This window comes from Gadus macrocephalus, chromosome 16 (genome assembly GCF_031168955.1).
Source record: "Gadus macrocephalus chromosome 16, ASM3116895v1".
Lineage (NCBI taxonomy): Eukaryota > Metazoa > Chordata > Actinopteri > Gadiformes > Gadidae > Gadus > Gadus macrocephalus.
The window spans coordinates 3,085,626-3,100,613 of NC_082397.1; the positions used below are offsets into that span (position 1 = coordinate 3,085,626).

General features: G+C 47.1%; 2 protein-coding genes across 3 annotated transcripts in view; one reads left to right on the forward strand and one right to left on the reverse strand.

Moving 5' to 3' along the window:
• hnrnpul1 (heterogeneous nuclear ribonucleoprotein U-like 1) overlaps positions 1 to 9,997 on the forward strand; it is a 25,209-nt gene extending 15,212 nt beyond the window's left edge. The window contains exons 10-16 of the mRNA XM_060076446.1: positions 874 to 996; positions 2,307 to 2,435; positions 3,781 to 3,949; positions 5,159 to 5,446; positions 5,702 to 5,904; positions 6,615 to 6,875; positions 9,074 to 9,997. Of these exons, the coding sequence (XP_059932429.1) occupies positions 874 to 996; positions 2,307 to 2,435; positions 3,781 to 3,949; positions 5,159 to 5,446; positions 5,702 to 5,904; positions 6,615 to 6,875; positions 9,074 to 9,184 (1,284 nt within the window). The 3' untranslated portion in view covers positions 9,185 to 9,997. The remainder of the gene's footprint in view (positions 1 to 873; positions 997 to 2,306; positions 2,436 to 3,780; positions 3,950 to 5,158; positions 5,447 to 5,701; positions 5,905 to 6,614; positions 6,876 to 9,073) is intronic.
• Positions 9,793 to 14,958, reverse strand: rasgrp4 (RAS guanyl releasing protein 4). 2 transcript variants are annotated; one of them, XM_060076468.1, is made up of 6 exons: positions 14,755 to 14,958; positions 14,407 to 14,557; positions 13,529 to 13,562; positions 12,631 to 12,756; positions 11,604 to 12,001; positions 9,793 to 10,777 (listed from the first exon to the last, which is right to left on the reverse strand). In XM_060076468.1, exons 1-6 carry the CDS (start codon positions 14,856 to 14,858, stop codon positions 10,448 to 10,450), a joined length of 1,143 nt encoding a protein of 380 aa, XP_059932451.1. In that variant the 5' UTR covers positions 14,859 to 14,958; the 3' UTR covers positions 9,793 to 10,447. The 2 variants fall into 2 exon arrangements, with proteins under 2 accessions (XP_059932451.1, XP_059932452.1); XM_060076469.1 differs by having other exon boundaries at positions 10,495 to 10,764; positions 14,755 to 14,954.
• Positions 14,959 to 14,988: the final 30 nt, after the last annotated feature.

Sequence of the window (14,988 nt, forward strand, 5' to 3'; positions counted from 1 at the left end):
TTCGAAGACAAAAAAATTGCTTTAGAGCCATGTTTGAACTGATGTCATTTAGGTTGTGTGTATGATACATGCCAAATAAACATATCTACAGAAACTAGAGCTTGTCAGCTTTCAAATGAAGTATCATACATCCATCTAGGACTTAGGGTTACTGTGTTATAAGCTTTGCCATTTGGGTATGTGTATAGGCGAAAAAAACCAAAATACTGCCGAGACAGAACAGATTCATGTTTCTAAATTTAAGGCCTTAAAAAATTTAAAATGTCATATGCTGGTCTTAAATACTGTAACTCAAGGTCTTAAATTGGTCGGGGCAGGACTATATATATTTTATTTTTTTCTCGTGGGACTTTTCAGGAAGGACATGTAGAGAGGCTTCTTTCTTGCTAGCTGTATGTATAAACGATTATCTGCGTGCTTGCTAGCTAGTCTGCGACAATGGGTAGGTGCAAATTCAAGGACAGTTGGCTGGAAGACGTCAGTCTCCGAAGTTGGCTCGCGTCTGTTGCCAACCCCCACCACTGCGTGTTTTAGGTCTTAAATTTCATTCATGGTGGTATTAAAAAGGTCTTAAAAAGTCTTAAATTTGACTTGCTGAAACCTGCAGATACCCTGTTTTGCTTCCGTGGTGTTTAACATGGCGCTAAACCATGCATTGCTGCACCCTGTTGACATTCTCATGACGTCAAATTCCTGCACCGAGTACAGCCACGCGGTGTGGGCGGAGATTAGGGAGAACACCAGCAAACATTTCATCACTGGTTTGGAAGGATTTCCATGAAGGAGGAGGACGACGACGCGATTGCATCTGTCGTTCAGCTGACTCCTAGATGTTGGGCACCATGGTGATCGTATGGGCTATGTGGGTTTCAGATCCTAATGATGGTTGGTCTGCCCGCCTGTGGTAAGACCACATGGGCCACGAAGCACGCCCAGGCCCACCCGGACATGAAGTACAACATCCTGGGTACCAACGCCATCATGGACAAGATGAAGGTCAGCAACTTGTGTCGAGTATCGTATGAGTGCAGCTCTTCTGAGCGTCCCCAAGTGTCAGGAGGACGGACGGCCCGCGTCCTCTCCTACTCCCGTCTCCTGGTTACTTGGGTCAGACTAGGGGAGGAGGTTCATAGAGCCCGACCGATATAGAATTTTTAAGGCCGATACCGATACGAATATTTTGTGATTTAAAAAACCGATATGCCGATATATCGGCCGATATTTATATAAAAAAAAAATCCATAAACGCGCAACAAAACAAACCAATTTCCCCAACATTGGTTATTTATAGTTATCCTTTAAAGGGGACATATTATACCACCAGGTGTGACTGTGATTAGCCTTCCAAGCCGTTTTGAAAATCTGCCCCATATGACATCACTAGTGGGTGTGTCCACCTAGATGTGTGCTGGATAGATCATTCTACCAACCTACCCAGTGGACTGAAGTAAACGTTGCTCATCTACCCAGCACAGATCTAGGTGGACACGCCCACTAGTGATGTCATATGGGGCAGATTTTCGAAACAGCTTGTAAGGCTAATCATACTCACACCTGGTGGTATAATATGTCCCCTTTAAATCCTTTTCACTCTCAGCTAACACGTAACAGCAAAACTGGACATGGTAGTCATGAATTAAGTCATGCTTATCGACTTTAGAGAATTGATGGGGATGTTCTTTTAATTGTTATTCAAGCAATGTATGTCTCTTGACAGTTGCCAACTTACCATGAACACACTTGCACACATGAACAACACCGATGATCACCGTCGATCTCCGTCATTCACTCTGCCTAACTCTGGCTGAATCACCGGGTTTGGGCGTCAGATTTTTATTTTATTTTTTTTATTTTTTTTTATATTCATTTATCGGCCATTATAAATGCCGATACCGAATAGTTTGAAAAATGCCTAATATCGGCCTGCCGATATATCGGTCGGGCTCTAGTTCATATACATGTTCATTTGTGCGTCACGTCCTCATATTATAAAAAGGACCTGATCTCGGATAGGTGGTCTTATTTAATTTCTATAAGGTATATTTTGTGGGCTTTCTATGCCTTTTTATGGACAGGAGAGTGGGTTAATGAAGACGGGATTACATGACAAGCAGGGCCGCAGATCAGAATCAAACCTGAGTAACTGGGTTGTGTGAGTGCTTGAGAGAGTCACCGTCGCAGAACAACACACAAGCATAGCATAAGTGGATCTTTGGACACTGAAGTAGCCCGTTGGTTACCACGGTGACATTGTGTTGACTACGGTGCTGTTCCCCCCCCCCCCCCCCCCCCCCTTCGCTCGCCAGGTAGGGGGTCTGCGCCGCCAGAGGAACTACGCGGGCCGCTGGGACATATTGATCCAGCAGGCTACGCAGTGTCTCAACCGGCTGATTGAAATCGCTGCACGCAAGAGACGCAACTACATCCTCGACCAGGTACTGCCCCCGCACCCACACCGGCCCTGCCCCCCCCTCCACGCCGACCCCATGTGTCTCTCTAATGGATTGTGTTTACCTTTCAGAAGGGGGGTGTATGCTATGCTTTATGTATGCTAGAGTAGAAGGAACTGTGGTCACTTTGCCTGTGTTGTATTGTAAAACCTGATTGACTCCTCGTTATGCAAGTGACAATGTTTTCATCCCCTTCTGCATTATATACCTTGTATTGTCATTTTCTATTTTTTACGCTTTTGTTATTGTCACACTATACGGTATTGCTTTGTGTGGTGCATCTCAACAATGTGCCAGTAAACCATGACTATGTAGAGAAAGAGATGTTTGATGCTACAAGTAATCTCTACCTGGTGAGTAAGACCAAAACCCTTCAATTGCTATGGTAACAAAAAAAAAAAAAAATAATGACGCTAGCGTCGCGAGCTTTGTCTTTTATAAAGCTACGTTTGGCACACAGGTATATATACATGGAAGTGTTGTGTTTGTGTTAATTAATTAACCCTCAAGGTAAGTGACGACTAACCGACGCCTTTTGAGATTTTCAGCGCCTATTATACAGCATGCGATTTGGCAGGAAAAGGTAGGTAGGTCGCCGGGATGGGGGGGTCCCTCTTATCTCCATGGAAACCGTGAGTACCCCCAGGTAGGTTTCCTCTATGTCTGTTGTTGTCGAGTGCGCGTCCACGAGCACGTATGGAGAACAGGTGAGTCGGGATGGGTGGTGGGGAGAACCTCGATAGGATGCTGGAGCCTCTTTAGGGTGGCGAACAAGCTGTACTGCTAACCTGAATCGGATTAGTTGTTTTGAAAAGACACCTTTTACATTTTTCAAGATTACGGTTGATTGGAGTTCAACATGAAGCTGAGGAAATTTGAATTGAAAGATGCTAGTGCTATGAAGGAGTAATCCAAATGGAAAAGCTAATTCCAGTGATGACCAACATTACCAATTGCAAGTTATATTAGAATTGCTGTGGTTGAAATGACTAAATGAATTAAATCTTTGCCGAGTATGTAATTCGCCGTGTAATGTTACGTCAGTGAAGAAGAGCAGGTTATATATCCTCAATTTAGATTTATGGGGTTCTCCCTCGGGTAAAGTCTCAGAGCCCCTGACGGCGAAACGATGCTGGCCGGTACTTCGAGGTAAGTGGGGAGTGAGGAGAGGTTCAATAGAAACTGAGTAACTAAAACATCGCTAGACTGACAACCAAGCCAATCCTCTCTCACTTCGTTATTACAGGGTTCCAGCTTGCTCCCAGTGGAAAGCCAATACAAGTTATCAATAACAAACAAGCTTCTACCTCTCTCTTGTCACCATTGCTAGACAAATGTATATGGATCAGCCCAGAGACGAAAAATGCGTCCTTTTGAAGGTTTTCAACGCAAGGCTATAGTAGTTTGTCCCACGGACGAGGACTTAAAAGAACGAACGTTAAAGCAAACTGATGAGCAGGGGAAGGATGTGCCAGATCATGCTGTATTAGAAATGAAAGGTAGGAACGTTGTGGAAATCAACCAAACACCAGATCTACTCTTATTACTCTTTGTTTTGTTTTACTTTTATTTTTGTCTCTAAATCAAAAAAAAAGATGTCCCCACCCCCTCCCTCCCCCCCCCCCCACCCACCCACTCAGTCCCCAACTCTCGTTACCATTTTAGCCTTTTGGCCCAATTTCAAATGTAGACATTTTTATAAACCTAAATATAAAATCTTTAAAAGTACTTTTTTTTTTTTTGCCCTATATCTGCCACCGTCTCATACAAGCTCCCCTCGAATACACTGCAAACCGAGCTTCAGTTTTGCCTGAATCCATTTGATAATTTAAACTATCGTGACCTCTAAAGTTACGTAACCTCTTATTCCCGAAAGCGATGTTTCTACACGTCTCCGCTGAGGTTTACCAAAAGTCACGCTCCGTCTGAGCTCATGGAAAGTTAATTCGTAACGGCATTACGTAACCAGTTCTTGGTTTGCAGTGCCATTTCCTCTTTTACCCAACCTCCCTTAGTCCCTCCCCATCTTCCCTTCTATCCCCTTCCCCTCCCTCACACCCTCCCTATTCTCTAAATCTCTCCCTCTGTATCTATCCCCCCCCTATCTTTCCTGTGTTTGCATGGAACAAACGTTTCCTCCACGTGTCCCCTTGGAGGTCCCGTCTATTCCGCTCCTGGCCAAACACCTAGCCATCTGCTTTCATCTACCTGCTGAACCTTTCATCATGTCTGCACACTGCTGCTGCCTGAGACTAACTTATCTTTCGTTTTGTCTTGCGGTGGTGTGGCTGCTCTGGTCTCCACTTCCCAACCCCTCCATCTCTCTCTCTACCTCTCTCAACTCCATCCTCCCGTCTGGCCGGATGCTCCCTCCCTCTCTCTCCCTCTGTCTCTCTCTCTCTCTGTCTGTCTCCCTCTCTGTCTCTCTCTCTCCCGCTCTGTCTCTGTCTCTCTCTCCCTCTCTGTCTCTCGCTCTCTCTCTCTGTCTCTCTCTCTCCCGCTCTGTCTCTGTCTCTCTCTCCCTCTCTGTCTCTCGCTCTCTCTCTGTCTCTCGCTCTCTCTCTGTCTCTCTCTCTCCCGCTCTCTCTGTCTCTCTCTCCCTCTCTGTCTCTCGCTCTCTCTCTCTGTCTCTCTCTCTGTCTCTGTCTCTCCCTCTCTCTCCCCCCCTCGCCCCATCCCTCTGTGTGACTTGGTTGTGGCGCCCCAAGCGAACTTCACGCTGCCCGAGTCGGGCGACTTCCTGGACGACGTGAAATTCCCCGAGTTGGAGCGCGAGGAAGCCGACAAGCTGGTGAAAGAGTATAACGAGGAGGGCCGCAAGGCGGGCCCCCCGCCCGACAAGCGCATGGACAGCCGGCAGGGCGGGTTCCGGGGCCGGGGCTCCAGCGGCGGCAGCGGGGCGGGAGGCGGCAGCTTCCAGCGCTATGACAGCCGCGACGGGCCTCGCAGCGGGTACCAGAGCCGCGGTGGGACCAGCGGCAACGGGTACCGCGGAGGTGAGAGGGCTCTCCGAGCGGTCAGAGGGGGGGGGGGGACGGGGGGTTCTCTGTGCCGTCTACACTCAATAATTGTCCATTGGACATTAGTCCTTTTTTTTTTTTTTTTTGCCTTAACCCACTGCAGCACGATAAGCTAACATCTGTAGCGAATAGCTTGGGGGTAGCATGCTAGCGGCCAGCATGTCTGGTGGAGGCATGCTAGAGTTGGCCACGCATGTCGGCCTGTTCTCGACACGCTTTGGGTGTTTCCAGGTTACAACCGTGGCGGGAGCGGTAGCAACTACAACAACCAGAACCGCTGGGGAAGCAGCTACCGAGACAGCGGCTCCAACGGCCGAGGCGGCGGTGGCGGTGGCGGTGGCGGCGGCGGCGGCGGAAGCTACAACCGCAACCAATCGTCTGGGGGCAGCAGCTACAGCCGCCCCGCGCCCTACAACAAGAGCAGCTACGGCCAGGTACACCTCGACCGCCTGTACACCGGGGTCATCCCCTCACCCAATGATCCTCCGTATCGTCATGCAAGGAAACGTCTACATTAGGGGTAACCGGTCTGCAACCGGTTAGTAAATCATAACCGTTTAGAAAAAATCAGTAAACGAAAACCAAAAAATATATAAATATATCACCGCGCCTTTGTTTCACTGGGAATCGCGACGGTCTATATTTCCAACATAAAGTGTACATATTTATAATTTGAAATTCGTCCCAGCCTCAATACCACAGATACTCTCGGGCCTATAGCATATAATCGAGCTTTCTGATTACAGTTTAATGTAACAGTAAGCTGACAACATCCTAATTAACACCGCGATATAGAGATAACCATGGCAACCGGTCAAACAAATGTTCTTTTTGCGATCATTCTGCTCGCGCATTCCGCCGTGTTGATAAACAAATGATCCCCCTTTTGAACGAAGTTAAACCGAGTGAGCGCGACTGCGGTCCACTTTAAATACTTTAAATAAAAAAATCATTAATTAATAAAAAAAAAACGGTTAACCTTGTACACGAAAAAAAGGGGGTTGTGTAACCGTTTATGATTTTTTGTAGGCGTTCACACCCCTAGTCTCCATGCAGACTTCTGTTGTAAAACGATAGTAAAACCTCTAACCTCATCACCTACAGTGCTAAGCTAAAATTGTGCCGTGGTTCTTGTCGTTTCCAGGGCAACTACAACCAAGGCAGCTACAACCAGGGCGGCTACAACCAGGGCAGCTACAACCAGAGCTACTACAGCCAGTACCCGGGCTACAGCCAGAGCTACAGCCAGCCGGCCGCCGCCGCCGCCGCCGCCACAGGGCAGAGCTACAGCCAGACCCAGCAGACCCAACAGCCCCAGCAGCAGGCTCAGCAGGCCCCGCAGACGCAGCAGGCCCAGGCGGCCCAGCCACAGACCCAGCAGAACTACAACCAGCAGTACCAGCAGGTAATACCAGTGACTCAAACGACAGAGCTACGACCGGCCGTACCAGCAGGTAATACCAGTGACTCAAACGACAGAGCTACGACCGGCCGTACCAGCAGGTAATACCAGTGACTCAAACGACAGAGCTATGACCGGCCGTACCAGCAGGTAATACCAGTGACTCAAACGACAGAGCTACGACCGGCCGTACCAGCAGGTAATACCAGTGACTCAAACGACAGCTACGACCGGCCGTACCAGCAGGTAATACCAGTGACTCAAACGACAGAGCTACGACCGGCCGTACCAGCAGGTAATACCAGTGACTCAAACGACAGAGCTACGACCGGCCGTACCAGCAGGTAATACCAGTGACTCAAACGACAGAGCTACGACCGGCCGTACCAGCAGGTAATACCAGTGACTCAAACGACAGAGCTACGACCGGCCGTACCAGCAGGTAATACCAGTGACTCAAACGACAGAGCTACGACCGGCCGTACCAGCAGGTAATACCAGTGACTCAAACGACAGAGCTACGACCGGCCGTACCAGCAGGTAATACCAGTGACTCAAACGACAGAGCTACGACCGGCCGTACCAGCAGGTAATACCAGTGACTCAAACGACAGAGCTATGACCGGCCGTACCAGCAGGTAATACCAGTGACTCAAACGACAGAGCTACGACCGGCCGTACCAGCAGGTAATACCAGTGACTCAAACGACAGAGCTACGACCGGCCGTACCAGCAGGTAATACCAGTGACTCAAACGACAGAGCTACGACCGGCCGTACCAGCAGGTAATACCAGTGACTCAAACGACAGAGCTATGACCGGCCGTACCAGCAGGTAATACCAGTGACTCAAACGACAGAGCTACGACCGGCCGTACCAGCAGGTAATACCAGTGACTCAAACGACAGAGCTACGACCGGCCGTACCAGCAGGTAATACCAGTGACTCAAACGACAGAGCTACGACCGGCCGTACCAGCAGGTAATACCAGTGACTCAAACGACAGAGCTACGACCGGCCGTACCAGCAGGTAATACCAGTGACTCAAACGACAGAGCTATGACCGGCCGTACCAGCAGGTAATACCAGTGACTCAAACGGCAGAGCTACGACCGGCCGTACCAGCAGGTAATACCAGTGACTCAAACGACAGCTACGACCGGCCGTACCAGCAGGTAATACCAGTGACTCAAACGACAGAGCTACGACCGGCCGTACCAGCAGGTAATACCAGTGACTCAAACGACAGAGCTACGACCGGCCGTACCAGCAGGTAATACCAGTGACTCAAACGACAGAGCTACGACCGGCCGTACCAGCAGGTAATACCAGTGACTCAAACGACAGAGCTATGACCGGCCGTACCAGCAGGTAATACCAGTGACTCAAACGACAGAGCTACGACCGGCCGTACCAGCAGGTAATACCAGTGACTCAAACGACAGAGCTACGACCGGCCGTACCAGCAGGTAATACCAGTGACTCAAACGACAGAGCTACGACCGGCCGTACCAGCAGGTAATACCAGTGACTCAAACGACAGAGCTACGACCGGCCGTACCAGCAGGTAATACCAGTGATTAAGGCCCAATCCCATTTCTACCCCTTACCCCTCCCCCTTGTTTTGAAGGGGAAGGGGTAAGGGGTAGAAATGGGATTGGGCTAAAACTACAACCGGTTGCATCAGCGCGTAGGGTAATTGTTAGTGCTGTCAGTTAAACGCTTTATTAACGGCGGTTTTTTTTTGGCTCAAAACAAAGGAGCAGTAGCCTGACTGCTATGTTCGAGGCAGTATGTTTGTATGTTCATCGTTTAATTGCACTATAGGCATTTTTTTTTGTATCGTCCTGTTTTGATCAGTATATGCCAATGTTGTTATCAATAAAAAAAACATTTGCATAAGGCAGACGATGCACTTCACCATGTTGATGAGAGCATTAAAATGAGAAATGAATGGGACAAAGAAATCAAGGGATATTTAGCATAGAAAAAAGAATTGTGATTAATCGTGAGTTAACTATGACATTAATGCGATTAATCGTGATTAAATATTTTAATCGCTTGACAGCACTAGTAATTATTAAGTCTTTCGGTGGCTAGAGTCAGGGGTATTATTTCTGGCATGTTCCCCTATGTTCTGGAGATAGTGATAATTAACTGTCTGCCTCTCTCCTCCTCTCTCTCTCTCCCCCCCCCCCCAGTATGCGCAGCAGTGGCAGCAGTACTACCAGAACCAGAGCCAGTGGAACCAGTATTACAGCCAGTATGGGAACTACGGCCAGGGCAACCAGGGATCCTCGGGCTCCCAGTGACATCCTCGCCCCCCGCGCCCAAGATCCTCGTCCCGTCCCCCCTAACCCCCCCGCTGCCCTGAAGACCCGGTCTGTACAGTCTCACCTGACATGGACTCTGGCCCCGATCCCTCCCTGCTAGTCCTCCCTCCAGGTAGTCCCTGTCCTGCCCTCCCCTGGCCCGTTCACGCAGAGCCGTCTAACTGGTCCTCGTGTCTCTATTTTCTACTGGAGTCTCAACCCTTTCAACCCTTTCAGCGGAGATTAATCGGTAAGAGAGACGAGCGGAGGACTCTGTGCTTCGGCGTCAGACGCCGATTGCGGACGCCGGCTGAAAGTTTTACGGTCCACAGGTGTAGATTTCAAAAAACAAGGTAGATTTCGAAATAATGTATGCAAAGCAAGACATGATTAGTGTGGGAAATAAATCAATTGTGTGAACTAGTTTCGCTTGTTAATATGAAGCTTAGCCCAGAACAAGATGCATGCTTTCCCCTCGTGACGGTCGGGTCACTCTCTGCTACTCTGCGTCGTTTATCGTCTTTTCAATTTACTCTTTAATAGGATTCCTCAGCGAGAATCCTTCTTGTTTTTTTTAGGTGTTAATACCATAGGTTTTCATTGCCCAGCCCTTGAGCAAGCAGGATATTTTGCCACTGTTTCGTAGTATTGTGCGCAACCCTTTGTTTTTTTATCCTTTTGTGATTGCTGTTGATTGTAGTAATATTTTATGGCAGACATTTTTCTATCAAGTAATGAGTCTGTTGACATGACGACTACCCATGTTACCCAAACTATGTCTTTATACAATAAATGCAATTGTATACTCCTTTACATTTGGAACGAGTTGTCTTTTCACGCCTTTTTCACTCAAACTGTACATTCTCCCTACAAACAAAAAACGACTCGTATCGAGACTTCACAAACTGTACTAGTTTCATTCTACATTCAACACATTTACACATAGATTCACAGGGATTGTACATCAAAATGAAAAAAGTCGCACCAAAATTGAAATGTGGTTAGGTACAATATCACTGCCTCAACTGACCGGTTGGTATTCCACAGTCAGAGTAGCAAGGCACTTCACAGGGCCTCGACAGAAGACGGGATCATAATCAGGATGCTGATGCAGTCAATGGAAACAGGCCGGCCATCGAGGCCAATGGAGGATGAACGACTGTTTTGCTGGTGTCATTGTTCTCCCATCTCAAACCGTGTGTCGGTTGTCCTGGAAGAATACTGAGGTCTTCGGAGCATGGCGGGTAGCACCAGAACATCTCGTCATTGTAACGAGATTTGAGCTTCATTTTTTTTATGTTTTAACAAAACAATCCAAGTTATTGAGGTGAAATAGTTATGTACACCGGTAGTTTCAACTGCGAGTCCAGCTGCGAGTCCAGCTGTGAGTGAGGCACGGAGGGGCCCGGGGCCGTGATGGCGCCCCCCCCGGCGCGCCGTAGAGCCGCTGAGGTGCTGAGGCTTCAGTCGGGCTCCCTGTTCCTCTCCTTGTACAGGTGGAGCTCCTCCATCTTCTCTTGGAGGAAGCTCACCGGCACGGAGCCTTCTCGGGTGCGAGAGGGCAGGCTGTTGCTCTGCAACTGGACACAAGATCTGGAGTTTAGAAGCTTTATTAAACCTCAGTATGTTGAAGGGAGAACCTCACACCAGGTACGAGATTTATTACTTCCACTATCAAAATTGAAATGACTCCTAGCAGACTTTTGGTAGATGCTTTTTTTTTCTTAAGGGGAATTGTTCGCTAGCTCCGAGCTAGGGCGGGTATGTAGGAAGAATATTTGATTGACATTACCTAGTAAACACCACTAACCGGTAACTCGTACAATAACGTGTCAATCAAATAAAGGGCAATTTGAGGCCCTAAATAGTTTATTACGCATTCTAAAACCTTGCACATTTAAGTCAAGATTTGGACCAGAATCATTCCATAACACTACTTTGCATCCCACATTTATATTGTATTTTCATCTGTCAGATGCTAGCACTATCGCATGTTGTATGGCATTTCTGGGTTTTATTCTGACTCGTTCAGTGTTCAAAGTCATTTCTTCGTTAATTTCTACTACTGTCTTAATTACTCTGCTGAGGCACCCAGATTCCCCATCTGGTATTAATCTTAAATTGGAAACGTCACACATGTCTGTACTTAATATCCATCACTAGGCGAATGTCTCCCAATGTATTTCTGTGTTGGACCATTCTCAACCAGTTGGTAGAATTGGTTGAAAATTTGAGTTTGTCCTTTCTAGAGTAAGCGTAAGCCGGTTAGGGTGAGCACTCTCAACCTTCATCTATGGTGATTTTCTGCTCTACTTTCTTATTCTGATAGTTGGAACTGTAGGGGCTAGGAGACAGGTCGCCCATACTCTACAGGTGATAAAGCACATCACCTGTTCAGCAAGCAGAGAGCGTCTCCTACCTTCTCCTGGGCGTGGTTCCTCTCTATTCTCTTGTTCCCTCTCTCGGGCGTCCACGTGCCTGGCTCCGTCTGCGTGTAACGGTTGGAGAGGGCCATGGGGTCGCTGCTTTTCCTCAAGATGCCGCTGCCCTTCCTCAGGGGGCTACTACTCTTCCTCAGGGGGTCGCTGCCCTTCCTCAGGGGGTCGCTGCCCTTCCTCATGGGTTCGCTGCGCTTCCTCATGGGTTCGCTACTCATCGTCAGGGGGTCGCTGCTCTTCCTCATGGGGTCACTGCTCTTCCTCAGGGGGTCGCTGCTCTTCCTCATGGGGTCACTGCTCTTCCTCATGGGGTCACTGCTTTTCCTCATGGGCTCTGTGTCGCCGGTCGGGGGGAAGACAAAGGCCACCTCCTCTGAACCTGCCAACCCATACTCTAATTGTTAATATGCAGTCAACACAGTGTAACCTTGTGATTGACATAGGCCCAATCCCATTCTACCCCTTACCCCTTCCCCTTACCCCTCCCCCTTGTTTTGAAGGGGTAAGGGTAAGGGGTAAGGGTTTAGAAATGATATTGGGCCTTAAGCCCAATCCCATTTCAATGTAAACAACCAAACGTTGGTTACGATGAGGTAATCTCAAAACGGCACTGAAAAAAACCTTTTATACAGAGAAGTCTTTTTCTATTGGCTGCGCAAAGTTGCTGAAGCGACTTTTGGGGTGATTAAAAGTGGCATCTTTTGTAACGGACTTGGCAGAAATCTAATATATCATCCCTCAGCATTATTCTTTTATTAATTGTACAGCACTTAAAACATACTTCTACCAAGTCTGTTCTTCTACAAGTAAATTGTACACACTGCTCCGTTAACATTGCATAACAAAGCATAGTATAACATATCATACCTCTTGTGCGTGAGTGTGTGCGTGAGTGTGCGCCCATGTGTCAGCATGTTTATCTGCGTCTACGCATGTGTGTCTGTGTGTGTCTAATCAATGTTTCAGCGTGTCTTAGCCCTTGTGCCCGTGTGTACAACAAAGACGTACTGCAGCTGTTTCCCCTGTTCTTGGCGTCGGGGGTGCAGAGGCATGAGCTGGGGGGCATCTTTTGTTTCCTCAGACACTCCATCCCCACCAGCGCGCGGCAGTGCTTGTGGCAGTTCATACCGCAGTCTGAAGACACAGAGGGAGCATTCTGATCGTCTGAATGTGTTCACAGTCTGAACACATAGAAACAGGATTATAGGGGACTTTTAGGTATCTCAAAGCCCCATTAGTAGGCTATAGTGCCCCTCTGCACCTGCTGACAGTCTTTCTTTAAAGAATATAAAACTATCTTCATTGAGCATCACTATTAATATTGTAGTGAGCTAGATTCTCATATTATACTACTATCATTTAGCATCACTATTAATACTGTAGTGAGCTTGGTACTAATATTATACAATTATCATTAGCATCATTATGAATAACGCAGTGGGCTAGGAAGTATCTTATAATATACTATTATCAATTAGCGTCTGACATTACGAGTGGGAGTTGTCGACCTAGATGACTTTTAGGTATCCCTAAGGCCCATTAGTAGGCTATAGTGCCCCTTCATCCGGCCCTCATCCACATCAGATCACAAAAGTCTTTCTTTATATTGTCTTGGCCTCGGAACTGATAATATGCTATTATAATTAATAATCATTATTAATATTGTAACGTTATGAATATCTTATAGTATAAAGGCATTCTTACATCCACCATTTTCATATAGAAACAGGATTATAGGGATTCAGATAGAAAAACGTATAATTTTATCTGAATCAGTGTTCATTCTTTTATCTTAATCTCAATCATATTGACAGAGTTCTGTTTATTTCAATCTGAATGATATAAATCCTTGAATATTTCAATGTCAATGCAATGAACTGAAACACAAGAGGCTTTGTTATCTCACCTTTACATTGGAAGCCCTGCTTCACTCCCAATAGCTGTGGAGCAAAAGGAGGAGAAGATATTAGGAAAGATTTTTTTCTCATTATATATTGGCCCCTATTTTACCATCAGGTGTGGGTGTGATCATTTGGCTGCCATTATCAGACGTTTACAAAAATGCCCTCCCCCTGGTACTTGATGACATTACAAGTGGGAGTTGTCGACCTAGATGTATGATAGATATATATCGGTTTACCAGCCAACCCAGTTGACTGAAATCCCGGGTATTCTTATCTATCCGAAGGCACAGAGCAGGGCATCTTTTGAAACGGCTTGAGGTGACTAATCACACTCACACCTCGTGGGTCAATAGGGCCCCTTTCAGGAGTAATAGAAAAGTGAGCATTCTGTCCAGATATATATATAGGTGTTGGGTATCACTGGATTTACTGGATGAATACGAAAAAAGTAATGTGTGCACTTATTTTACGATGCAATTATGAGTAATTAAGTAGTGCACTATATAAGGATCGTAATCTTTACATCCACACATGTCATAGAGCGGTAGGTTACACAATGAGGAAACAGGTGCAGAAGGTGATCCTACTGGGTCATCCCTATGTTCCCCAGGTCCTATGTTCCCCGGGTGCAAAGGATTAGGGTCAGGTTTAGGGTTATGGTGAGGGTTACTTAAACCTAAACCTTACCCCAACCATAACCAATCGGAGGAGAGACATTCTAACCAATCACAGGCGAATCAGAGGCAAAAAAGGCGGTACTTGCCCCTACCATCCTACGAAAAAAAGATTTGCTCACAGGGTCCTATCTATGTTCCCTGGTCACGTACAAAGCGGGGAATATAGGACCCGGGGAACATAGGTACGCTCCCTCCCTACTCACACAGCCTCCGCAGCCCTTGCAGAAGGTGGTCTGCTTGTAGGTGGTCTCCTGGAAGTTATGCACGTCGTTGAAGTTGAAGCCCAGTTTAGCGCAGACCGACATCCCCCGCATGAAGTAGGACGTGATCTCCTCTCGACTGATCTGACCATGCCTGCCAACAAACACACATTTGTCAACATTTTGCCGTATACTCGACCACTCCCGATAGACCTACTCGTGTTCGATGTTCAATTATCGTTTCGCAACCTATGACAAAAAATATTGTAATAAAAGTTGAATTATATGACATTAGTATTAGAGAAACGTAGGAGATGAGTTATAACAATTGTGTTGTCTATGACAAACTACCTGTCCGTTTCATGAGTGCAGAAGGAGAACGGAAAGTTGGCGGAGATCTTCTCAAAGTCCTCCAGAGAGATGTATCCATCAAGGTTATGGTCGTAGTTCTTCATGATTGACTGCAGGGGGCAGCAGACCAGAGCGGACCGTTACACAACGCTGTTTCCCAACCTTTTAATGACTTTTAGGTATCCTCAAGGCCCATTAGTAGACTATAATGCCCCTTCATCCGGTCCTCATCCA

What these genes read in the sequence shown, in the direction of transcription:
- rasgrp4 (XM_060076468.1), bottom strand. Translation starts at nt 14,858, where the DNA reads ATGAAGAACTACGACCATAACCTTGATGGATACATCTCTCTGGAGGAC. An exon ending in TGCACTCATGAAACGGACAG is followed by an intron (nt 14,558 to 14,754) that starts GTAGTTTGTCAT and finishes GTTTGTTGGCAG; the next exon opens with GCATGGTCAGATCAGTCGAG. An exon ending in GCAAGGGCTGCGGAGGCTGT is followed by an intron (nt 13,563 to 14,406) that starts GTGAGTAGGGAG and finishes TTTGCTCCACAG; the next exon opens with CTATTGGGAGTGAAGCAGGG.